Source organism: Carcharhinus amblyrhynchos, chromosome 8, assembly GCF_965287045.1.
Source record: "Carcharhinus amblyrhynchos chromosome 8, sCarAmb.v2.hapA, whole genome shotgun sequence".
NCBI lineage: Eukaryota > Metazoa > Chordata > Chondrichthyes > Carcharhiniformes > Carcharhinidae > Carcharhinus > Carcharhinus amblyrhynchos.
In genome coordinates, this window is record NC_137331.1 from 17,451,526 (window position 1) to 17,464,238 (window position 12,713).

Sequence of the window (12,713 nt, forward strand, 5' to 3'; positions counted from 1 at the left end):
TCCGAAGTGCATAACTTCACACATTTCCACATTGTATTCCATCTGTCATTTCTTTGCCCTCCTAACCTGTCCAAGTCCTTCTGCAGCCCCCCCTGTCTCAATGCTACCTGTCCCTCTATATATCTTTATATCATCTGCAAACTTGGCAACAGTGCCTTTAGTTCCTCCTTCCAAATTGTTAATTTATATTGTGAAAAGTCGTGGTCCCAGCATCAGCCCCTGAGGCACATCACTAGCTACTGGCTGCTATCTTGAAAAAGTGTTTTTTATCCCCACTCTCTGCCTTCTGTCAGTCAGCTGATTCTCTATCCATGCCAGGATCTTACCTGTAACACCATGGGCTCTTAACTTATTTAACAGTCTCCTATGCTAAGGGAGGCTAAGGGAAGGGGATATTAAGCAGAGTTTCATGGAGTTGGGATGGAAACTAAAGGCCAAGTCAAACAGAGTGGTTATCTCTGGACTCTTGCCTGTGCCACGGGATAGTTTAGAGAGGAATAGGGAGAGGGAAAGTTTGAACTTGTGGCTGAGGGGATGGTGCAGGAGGGAGGGGTTTAATTACTTGAGCAATTGGGGCTCATTCTGGGGAAGGTGGGATCTCTATTAGAGTGATGGTATACATCTGAACCAGAGGGGAACAAATATCCTGGGGGGTAAATTTGTGAAGGCTATGCGGAGTGGTTTAAACTGATTCAGAGGGGGGGTGGGATCCTGGGTAGAGGGGGTGAAAGTGAAGGGGGCATAGAAGGGGACGGCATTGCACGGCATTGTGGGGGTGGGGCGGAGCGAGGTCTGAAATGTATATACTTTAACGTGAGGAGTATTTGCAATAAAGTGGATGAACTTGCAGCGTGGACCAGTACCTGGGACTTTGATGTTGTGGCCATTTCAGAGACGTGGATAGAGCAGGGTCAGGAATGGATGTTGCAGGTGCCGGGGTACAAGTGCTTTAGTCGGAGTAGAGAAGGAGGTAGAAGGGGGGGTGGAGTAGCATTATTGGTCAAGGACTATATCACAGTGTCAGAGAGGAAGTTTAATGAGGACTTGTCTGTTGAGGTAGTATGGGCAGAAATTAGAAATAGGAGAGGAGAGGTCACCCTGTTGGGAGTCTTTTATAGACCTCCAAAAAGTTCTAGAGAGGTTGAGGAAAGGATTGCAGAGACGATCCTGGTTAGGAGTGAAAGTAATAGGGTAATTGTTATGGGGGACTTTAACTTTACTAACATTGATTGGAATTGCTATAGCTCTAGCTCGTTAGAGGGGTCAGTTTTTGTTCAAAGTGTGCAGGAAGGTTTTTTGACTCAGTATGTAGATAGGCCAACTAGAGGTGAGGCTATATTGGACTTGGTGCTGGGAAATGAGCCAGACCAGGTGCTAGACTTGGAAGTTGGTGTGCATTTTGGTGATAGTGACCACAATTCGGTTACGTTCACCTTAGTGATGGAAAGGGATAGGCATGAACCTCGGGTCAGTAGTTTTAGCTGGGGGAAGGGTAATTATGAGGCCATTAGGAGAGAATTAGGAAGCATTGGTTGGACTAGGAGATTACAGGGACTAGGAACGTCTGAAATGTGGAGTTTTTTCAAGGAGCAGCTACTGCGGGTCTGTGATAGGTATGTCCCTGTCAGGCAAGGAGGAATTGGTAGGGCTAGGGAACCGTGGTGCACAAAAAAAGTTGATTTGTTGGTTAGGAAGAAGAAGGAGGCTTATGTTCGGATGAGGCTTGAGGGCTCGGGTAGTGCAGTAGAAAGCTTTAGATTGGCTAGGAGGGAGTTGAAGAGGGAGTTAAGAAGGGCTAGAAGAGGGCATGAGATGACTTTGGCTGATAGGATTAAGGAGAATCCTAAGGCGTTCTATAGGTATGTCAAGAACAGAAGGTTGGTTAGGGCAAGATTAGGGCCAGTTACAGACAGTAGGGGGAAGTTGTGTGTGGAACCGGAAGAGATTGGAGAGGCATTGAACCATTATTTCTCTTCGGTGTTCACGCAGGACGATATGAATGTAGCTGAGGAGGTCACTGGGGTGAAGGGGTGTAAAATAGAAAGTATTGCAGTTGATACAGAGGATGTGTTGGATATTCTAGAAGGGTTGAAAATAGATAAGTCCCCTGGTCCAGACGGGATTTACCCTAGGATTCTATGGGAGGCAAGAGAGGTGATTGCAGAGCCACTGGCTCTGATCTTCAGGTCGTCGTTGGTCTCTGGTATAGTACCGGAAGATTGGAGGACAGCGAATGTTGTCCCATTGTTTAAGAAGGGGAACAGAGACTTCCCTGGGAATTATAGACCAGTGAGTCTTACTTCCGTAGTGGGCAAGGTTTTAGAAAGAATTATTAGGGATAGGATTTATAGTTATTTGGAGAGTAATGAATTGATTAGAGATAGTCAGCATGGTTTTGTAGCGGGAAGGTCGTGCCTTACTAACCTTATTGAGTTCTTTGAGAAGGTGACCAGAGAGGTGGATGGGGGTAAGGCAGTAGACGTGGTATATATGGATTTTAGTAAGGCGTTTGATAAGGTTCACCATGGTATGCTTCTGCAGAAAATGCAGATGTATGGGATTGGTGGTAATTTAGGTACTTGGATCAGGAATTGGTTAGCAGATAGGAGACAGAGGGTGGTGGTTGATGGTAATTATTCATCATGGAGTTCGGTTACAAGTGGTGTGCCTCAGGGATCTGTTTTGGGGCCACTGCTGTTTGTAATCTTTATTAATGATCTGGATGAGGGTATAGTTGGGTGGATTAGTAAGTTTGCTGATGACACCAAAGTCGGAGGTGTGGTAGATTGTGAGGAAAGGTGTCGAAGTTTGCAGGGTGACTTGAACAGGTTGCAGAGCTGGGCCGCGAGGTGGCGGATGGAGTTTAATGCGGAGAAGTGTGAGGTAATCCATTTCGGTAGGAATAACAGATGTGTTGAGTATAGGGCTAACGGGAGGACTTTGAATAGAGTGGAGGAGCAGAGGGATCTAGGTGTATGTGTACATAGATCCCTGAAAGTTGGGAATCAAGTAGATAAGGTTGTTAAGAAGGCGTACGGTGTCTTGGCGTTTATTGGTAGGGGGATTGAATTTAGGAGTCGCAGCGTCATGTTGCAACTGTACACAACTCTGGTGCAGCCGCACTTGGAGTACTGTGTGCAGTTCTGGTCCCCACATTACAGGAAGGATGTGGAGGCTTTGGAGAGGGTGCAGAGGAGGTTTACCAGGATGTTGCCTGGTATGCAGGGGAGGTCCTATGAGGAGAGACTGAGGGATTTGGGGTTGTTTTCACAGGAAAGAAGGCGGCTAAGAGGGGATCTTATAGAAACATATAAGATGATTAGAGGTTTAGATAGGGTGGATGGTGATAGCCTGTTTCCTCGGATGGAGAAAGCTAGCACGAGGGGGCATGGCTTTAAATTAAGGGGGGGTAGTTATAGGACGGATGTCAGGGGCAGGTTCTTTACCCAGAGGGTGGTGAGGGACTGGAATGCCCTGCCTGCTGCAGTTGTAAATGCGCCTAGTTTGGGGGCGTTTAAGAGATTGGTGGATAGGTTTATGGACGAAAAGGGATTGGTTTAGATTAGTGGGTCAATGTTTTTTTTAAAAAATAAGACTGGTCGGCGCAACATTGTGGGCCGAAGGGCCTGTTCCACGCTGTAATGTTCTGTGTTCTATGTTCTATGTTCTATGCAGCACCTTGTCAAAGGCCTTCTGGAAATCTAAATAAATCATGTCCACTGGTTCTCCTTTATCTGACCTCCTTGTTACCTCCTCAAAGAACTCTGACATTTGTCAGACGTGACCTTCCCTTGATAAAGCCGTGCTGACTCAGTCCTATTTTATCATGCATTTCCAAGTATTCTGCAATCTCATCTTTAATAATGGACTCTGAAATCTTGCCAATGACTAATGTCAGACTAACTGGCCTATAATTTCCCATCTGCTACCTCCCTCCCTTATTAAACAGCGGTGTTACATTAGCTACTTTCCACTCCTCCAGGAACCTCCCTGCCTTCAGTGATTCCGGAAAGATCATTACCAATGCCTCCACAATTTCCTCAGCTATCTCTTTTAGAACCCTGGGATGTAGTCCGCCCTGTTCAGGTGATTTATCTACCTTCAGACCATTCAGTTTCTCCAGAACCTTCTCCTTAGTGATGGCCAGTACACTCACCTGATTCTTCTGGAGCTCTGGCATCCTACTGATGTCTTCCACTGTGAAGACTGATGCAAAGTAACTATTCAGTTCCTCTGCCATTTCTTTGTTTCCTATTATTACTTCCCTAGCCTCATTTTCCAGTGGTCTATTTTTGCCTCTCTTACTTTTTATACATTGAAGAAAACTCTTCCTATCTTATGTTATATTACTTACTAGCTTACACTCATATTTCATCATCTCCCCCATTATTGCTTTTTTTAGTTGCCCTCTGCTTGCTTTTAAAAGCTTCCCAATTCTCTGGCTTCCCACTAATCCTTGCCACTTTGTATGTTTTTTCTTTTGCTTTCCTTGACTTCTCTCATCAACCATGTCCTCCCTCAAGCATGTTTCCTTCTCTTTGGGATGAATATCTGTGGTGCCTCCCAGATAACTCCCAAAAACTCCTGCCGTTGCTGTTCCACTTCCCTGCTAGGCTCTCTTTCCAATCAACTCTGGCTAGCTCCTCCCTCATGTCTTTGTAGTTACCTTTATTTAATTGTAATACTGTTACATCTGATTCCAGCTTCTGCCCCTCAAACTGCAGGGTAAATTCTATCATATTGTGGTCACTGCTCCCTCAGGGTTCCTTCACCTTAAGTTCCCTAATCAACTCTGCCTCATTACACATTACCAAATCCAGAATTGCCTGTTCCCTAGTAGGCTCTGTCACAAGCTGCTCCAAAAAAATCTCTCAAACATTCTACAAGTTCCTTTTCTTGGGATCCACTATCTACCTGATTTTCCCAGTCCACCTGTATATTGAAGTCCCCACATGATTATTGTAATATTGCCTTTTTTATATGCCTTTTTCATCGCCTGATTTATTTGCTGCTCCACATGCTGACTATTGCTAGGGGGCTTGTACATTTGCTATTCCTCAACTCTACCCACAGAGCTCCTATGCCTTCTGATCCTATGTTGCTTCTTGTTTTCGATTTAACTTAACTCCTTATTAACAGTGCACCCGCCCCCTTTGCCCATCTGCCTGTCCATTTGATAGGACACATATTCTTGGATATTTAGATCCCAGCCCTGATCCCATTGTAGCCACCTCCCTGTAACGCTCACAACATCGTACCTGCCAATTTCAAATGAGTGTAACAAGCTCTAAGGACTAATCTTTTATATAAGTTCAGTATAGCATCCTTGCTTTTGTATTACATGCACCTATTGATAAAGTCTTTATTCATAGGTTCATGCTTTATTAACTGCAATCTCAACCTGTTGTGTAACCTTATAGACCCAGATCCCTCAGCTCCTCCATTTATAGTTGTAGCCTTTATTTTATATCGTCTCTCCATCTTCATAGGAGCATAGAAGATCGGAGCAGGAGGAGGCCATTTGGCCCTTCATACGTGTTCCACCATTCACTACGATCATGGCTCATCATCTAACTCAATTGCCTAATCCTGCTTTTTTTTCCCTATAACCTTTGATCCCCTTTGCCCCAAGTGCTATAACCAGCCGCTTCTTGAATGCATTCAATCACAGAATCTGCACAGTACAGAAGGAAGCCATTCAGCCCATCAAGTCTCTACCGATCACAATCCTACCCAGGCCCTTTCCCCATAGGGTGGATAGTGATAGCCTTTTTCCTCGGATGGAGAAAGCTAGCACGAGGGGGCATGACTTTAAATTAAGGGGGGGTAGCTACAGGACGGATGTCAGGGGTAGGTTCTTTACCCAGCGGGTGGTGAGGGATTGGAATGCCCTGCCTGCTGCAGTTGTAGATGCGTCTAGTTTGGGGGCGTTTAAGAGATCTCTGGATAGGTTTATGGACGAAAAGGGATTGGTATAGGCTAGTGGGTCATTGTTTTTGTAACTGGTCGGCGCAACATCGTGGGCCGAAGGGCCTGTTCTGCGCTGTAATGTTCTATGTTCTATGTTCTATAACCCCACACAATTACCTGGCTAAATCCCCAACAGTAGGGTCACTTTAGCATAGCCAATCCACCTAACCCGCACATCTTTGGAGTTTTGGCGTCAACTACTTCCAGTGGTAATGAATTCCACAGGCTCACCACTCTTTGGATGAAGAAATGTCTCCTCATCTCGTCCTAAATGGTCCACTCTGAATCCTCAGACTGTGACCCCTGGTTCTGGACTCCCTCACCGTCGGGAACATATTCCCTGTCTAGTCCTGTTAGAATTTTATAAGCCTCTATGAGATATCCCCCCCCCTCATTCGTCTGAACTCCAGCAAAAACAATCCTAACCTAGTCAGCCTCTCCTCATACATCAGACCTGCCATCCCCGGAATCAGCCTTGTAGACCTTCGCTGCACTTCCCCGAGAGCAAGAACATCCTTCCTCAGAAAAGGGGGCCAAAATTGCACACAATACTCTAGGTGTGGCCTCACCAAGGCCCTATATAGTTGCAACAACATATCCATGCTCCTCTCGCAAAGACCAACATGTCACTAGCCTTCTTTACCGCCTGCTGCACCTGCATGCTTACCTTCAGTGACTGGTGCACAAGGACACTAAGGTCCCACTGCACGTTCCCCTCTCTCAATCTACAGCCATTGAGGTTGTAATCTGCCTTCTTGTTTCTGCTTCCAAAGTGAATAAACACACACTTATCCAAATTATACTGCATCTCCCATTGATTAGCCCATTGATCCAACCTGACCAGATCTTTCTGAAGGATCTCTGCATCCATGTCACAGTTCACCCTCCCACCCAACTTGGTATCATCTACAAACTTTGAGATGTTACATTTTGTTCCCTCACCCAAATCACTATATATTGTGAATACTTGGGGTCCCAGCACCGATCCCTTTGGCATCCTACTAGTTACTGCCTGCCAATTTGAAAAGCACCCATTAATTCCTACTCTTTGTTTCCTCTCTGCCAACCAGTTTTCTATCCATCTCAATACATTTCGTCCAATCCCATGTGCTTTAATCTTGCGTGATAATCTCTTGTGCGGGACTTTGTCAAACGTTTTCTGGAAGTCCAAATATACCACATCTACTGGTTCCTCCTTGTCAACTCAACTAGTTACATCTTCAAAAGAATTCCAACAGATTTTTCAAGCATGATTTCCCCTTCATAAATCCATGCTGACTCTGATCCTGCCTCTGCTTTCTAATCATCCTACCAAAATGAATCTCTGCCACATTTCACCACATTGAACTTTATCTGCCCATTCAATTTGCCTATGCCCTCTTGATGTTCTACACTATCCTGCTTACAGTTCACATTGCTTGCCTGTTTTGTATCATTTACAGATTTTGAAATTATACCCTGTGCACCAAGTTCTTGGTTTTTAAGAGACAACAGGAAAAGCAATGGTACCAATATTGACTCAATATACAACTCCCATACAAACCTTCCTCCAGCCTGGAAAATCATCCATTAAACACTTTTCTGATTCCTGTCATTCAGCCAATTTTGTATCCCTGTTGCTACTATCCTTTTTATTCAATGAGATAATACTTTATTCACAAGTCTATTGTGCATCACTGTATCAAATGTATTTGGAAGCACATCAATAGCATTGCCCCCGTCTGTTACCTCTTCAAAAATTCCAGCAAGTTATTTAAATACAATTTTTTACTTAAAATGCTAGCTTTTCCTAAATGATCCACATTTTCCATGTGCCTGTTAATTTTGTCCTGCAAAAGTTGAAATTAAACTGATTGGCCTGTTGTTCCTGGGCTCACCTTTATATTCCGTTTTGAATGGGAGTAGTGTTTGCAATTTTTCAGTCCTCTGGCCTGATCCTAAGGAAAATTGAAAAATTGCGTCCAATTTCTACCAATTACCACTCTCTCAAATTGTATCACTGGATGCAACTCATCTGATCCTGGTATCTAATTGTTATCCACCTTTAATTTATAGAATCATAGATTCTGTGATTCTATATAATAGTCAAATACCTTCCACACATTCCTGTCTAATGAGCCAAACAAGGACAGTAACTCAACTATTTCTTTATCACTTCAACTATCACTTCTGCCACGAACTCAAACATAAACAGTTGCAACTCATTAACTCTTGACTGAACTTTAACCGAACATCAACTTTCAACTGAACTTTAACTCTTAACTATGGGGATATGGAGGTAGGGCCTGGGTGCAAACTCAATGGATCAAATGGCCTCTTTCTACACTGTAGGGTTTCTATGATTATAACTGCATTTGAATTTAACTGAACATCAACTTTAACTATTTAACTTAAAATAGTTACTACCGAGTTTAGGAAAACCTTAATCAAGAAATATCCTCGATATCGAATCTGTCTTCTTCCCTGAAGCAATCTTCAGGGTCTCATAAGAACATAAGAACATAAGAAATAGGAGCAGGAGTAGGCCATCTGGCCCTTCGAGCCTGCCCCGCCATTCAGTAAGATCATGGCTGATCTGTCGTGGCTCAGTTCCACTTTCCCGCCCTCTCCCCATAACCCTTAATCCCTTCTCTTATCAAAAACCCATCAACCCGCTTCTTAAAAATATTTAGCGAGGCAGCCTCCACCACTTCAACGGGCAGAGAATTCCAGAGATTCACCACCCTTTGAGTGAAGAAGTTCCTCCTCAACTCCGTTCTGAACCGCCCCCCCTTTATCTTGAGGCTGTGCACCCTAGTCCTACTGTCTTTTTTGAGCGGGAAGAGTCTTTCCACCTCTATCCTATCCATCCCATTCATCATCTTATACGTCTCAATGAGATCTCCCCTCATTCTTCTAAACTCTAACGAGTACAAGCCTAGTTTATTCAGCCTCTCCTCATAGCTCAACCCCCTCAACTCCGGTATCAGCCTAGTAAACCTCCTCTGCACTCCCTCCAAGGCCTTCAGGGTTATCGCTGGCAAACAAAGGCTGCACATGTCTTTTTATCCACAACCCTCCACTCGCTTCTGGAAGATTCTCTGTCATCCAACCAACTGTGTAACCTTGAGCAACTAATGAAATTACTTGTGAACAATGCCGTTATGCTTAGTTCAAATCGTGTCTCCACACGTAACAGCCATATAAATCAAAGACACGTTGTCTGGGCCAATGTAAACAACTTCCCTTATTTGACCAACGCAGGAAGCTTCAAGTCACAGCATCCAGACCAGAGCCTTGCCCAGAGCAACTTTATGACTTTCATCTGGTTGATAAATTGATCAAAAATCCCAGCATGCTTAACTGAGCCAGAAATGCCATTTTAAAGTCACTATTGCCATTATTGTTGTAGCTGTACTTTCTCAGTCCACATTATCAACTTTAAATAGATAGATGATCCAAAATCTATCACCACTATATTAATTTTGAACCCTTCTAGTGTCTGAATTACCTCCTCTCATCATGGCCTGGGCAGCATCATCTTCACTGAAAATATGTTGAACAAAGAACAACACAGCACGGGAAACAGGCCCTTCGGCCCAACGAGCCCGCGCCGCCGTCCCATTGTCTCAGTGACCTATTCATGATTTTAGTCTACGCCTAATGTGCGAGGATCAGGGAGGTCCAATATAGGGACAATTTGTTACCCAATCAATCAGCCTAAAAGCGCATCTTTGGGATGTGGGAGGAAACCGGAGCACCCGGAGGAAACCCACGCAACCACGGGGAGAACGCGCAAACTCCCACAGACACAGGCCCAAATCCATGTGTCCGCACAGCAACAGAGATAGTCTCTGAGCTGTCATGTTGCCCTCGAGATGGTCCAGTTTAAGCACACTAACGACATGAAGCAATAGGCAACTCCCGAAGCAACATCCAAGAGCAGCCCACTACAACCTGCCGCATGCATGCCCCTTGCTGGTCAACAAGGTGGACTTAAATGCCTGTGGAGACAAAAAATTCATTATTAAACAGGCAAAGACTGTAACATCCCTGAGGCAAAAACGGAATCCCAAGCCTACAATGTTTAGTAAGGCCTGCTATATCCCCCTATATGTAGACCGCTCATGTGGCTGTCTAAGTGACTCTTAAACAACCCTAGCGTGCCTGCTTCCACCACCTTACTCGGCAGTGCATTCCACACCCCATTTGTGATCTATTTGAATAATTCAGTTTGGATAATCTAGCATATTGGCCCAAAAGCTGCTCACAAAATGCAAGTGAGTTTACTGCACACTATTATTAGTGAATTAGTCATACAAAAACCTGTGGTCAGGAAGAAATACCATGTATTGCTGGATTTTTTTTGCTGCTCCACTTCAATATTATGTTCATGAAAATGGTAGATTGCCATTGCCATGAGTTTCAGGAAATTGCTGTATTTGCATAATAATTACTAATTAAGTTCACACAAGAGGGTGAAGCTCAGGAAGGACCCCTTTAAAGATTCCACTCAATTTTTCTGGCTCATAAAGGAAAAACTTAAACCATTGTTCTCATTCCTGCAGGTGGAGTAAATTGTTGCTGGAAGTTTTAATTTTTTTTCAATTCCACTACTTTTCCTTCCTCCATTCTTTCTTCAATCTTATCTTTCTTTCTTCCCCCCTCTCCTCCTTTCGTTACCTGATTTGACTGATTCATTCTGTTTTTTGCTGTTCTGCTGCTTCTTTCTCGGTGTTTAAATCCCATTGATGCAGGAGATACACTGTTGATCCTGTCATTCACCAAGGTCCTCGATGCCCCAGTGCCGCTCACCACACCATTAACGGCTCTCAATTTTTTGAGCTGAAGAGTGAAGGAAAAATTGTGTAAGCAATAGTTGTGGTATACACAGCGATTTGCACCACTCACTTCTTACTTACCATTTCCCTTTTTCATGTCAATGGAAACAAAATACATGCACTGTATTTTAATAATGAGCTGTTAATCCCAATGGTAATCTCAGTGAACAAGACTTCAATTTTTATTTTCCAGAATGGTAGATGATCTGCACAGTCTTGTTAAAGAAGCTAAGCTGAATAGTCCTTTCATTTTTGTGGGATCAGAACTTGGAGCACTCAATGCAAGATTTTATGCTCACATTCACAACTGGTAAGATGATTGTTGTTGAGTCTTTAACTTGGTTGATAATGCTGCCTCTAGTCTTGAGACAAGGCTAAGGTAGTTTGAAGTAGTGTTTAATTAACAAAACTGAAAAAAATGCCTATTTACAGATGTTTCCCTGCTTATGGGGAAGATCCCTCATTTCCCTTTCCAGGACCATCCTGACATAGGTAAGACCATGGAAGAGCTGCAGAAAGCCAGGAAGATCACCCAAGTGGGCTGCCTCTGTCCTGCACCAATGAATAGCCATTTTCCCCTCCCCCGGAACACACCTGAAATAGTGCTATGCTGCCTGCCTGTCTCCATACCAAGTCAGATGCTGAATAACGTGCTGTGTGTTTCAACTATTTTCTTTTCATGTAGTCTTCCAAATTCCTTTTTACTTACTTCCCCTGCTTAATATTCCATGTTCAATGATGGACACAAAAAACTGGCGTGATTCTGCTAAGATGTGAATATTACAAAGATTGTAATTTATCTGGGATTTATCTGGTATCTTGAACTGTCCCCTGTATCATTAGTAGAAACAGATCAGTGGGGTTATACTGTGCTTTGTGCTTTCCCTAGTCAAGTACGTCCTGGATAGAAAATTGCATTTAACATGCTCCATTTCTGTCTCACAGGGAAGTTTCTGATCTCATCCTCATTGATCCAATCCCTGAAGAAGTATTTCTGGAAGATATATGGGTGCAGTACTGGTAAGTAAGTACAATAAGGATTTTAATGGTATTAAAAGCAAAACACAGTGGATGCTAGAAATCTGAAATAAAAATAGAAAATCTTGAATAAACTCAGCAGATCAGGCAGCATCTGCAGAGAGAGAAATAAGAGTTAATGTTTCAAGTCTATATGAGCCTTCAACTGAATCTTCTGAATTTACCTGCATAGGGCCTGAACAGGTGTTGATGCCTGTTGCAGGAACTAGGTTACGGGGTGACTCTTTAACCAATATATGAGAAAAGGACTTTTTCAAGTCAGTACGTGGCACATGATCATTGAGGAATACTTCACTGGGGCAGCACAGTGGTTAGCACTGCTGCCTCACAACGCCATGGATCTGGGTTCAATTCTGGCCCTGGTACTGTCTGTGTGGAGTTTGCACATTCTTGCCATGTCTGTGTGGGCTTTCTCCGGGTGCTCTGGTTTCCTCCCACAGTCCAAAAATGTGCTTATTAGGTTGATCAGCCATGCTAAATTGACTCTAGTGTCAGGGGAGTTAGCAGAGTAAGTATGTGGGGTTCTGGGCATAGGGCTTAGGTGGGATTGTAGTCGGTGCAGACTCGATCGGCCAAATGGCCTCTTTCTGCACTGTAGGGATTCTGTGACTCATCCAGAGTGAAACAGTGACTGAGTGACTGTATTTTGGGAATTTAGTTTAAAGTGGGAATTTAGAGGTTTACAGCATGGAAATAGGCCCTTCAGCTTGTTCATGAAACTTTTTTTCCTTAATGACTAAGCTAGTCCTAATTCCTTGCGTTTGGCCCATATCCCTCGATAGCCATCTTACTTGTGTATGCCTAAGCACGGGATTTACCCTAGGATTCTATGGGAGGCAAGAGAGGTGATTGCAGAGCCACTGGCTCTGATCTTCAGGTCGTCGT

At 43.8% G+C, this 12,713-nt stretch overlaps 1 protein-coding gene across 1 annotated transcript in view; it reads left to right on the plus strand.

Moving 5' to 3' along the window:
• The window catches only part of LOC145346455 (uncharacterized), a 176,480-nt gene that overhangs the window by 46,604 nt on the left and 117,163 nt on the right, over window positions 1–12,713 (plus strand). Inside the window, exons 6-7 of the mRNA XM_080193729.1 lie at window positions 10,984–11,100; window positions 11,736–11,810. Coding sequence (XP_080049855.1) covers window positions 10,984–11,100; window positions 11,736–11,810 — 192 coding nt within the window. The remainder of the gene's footprint in view (window positions 1–10,983; window positions 11,101–11,735; window positions 11,811–12,713) is intronic.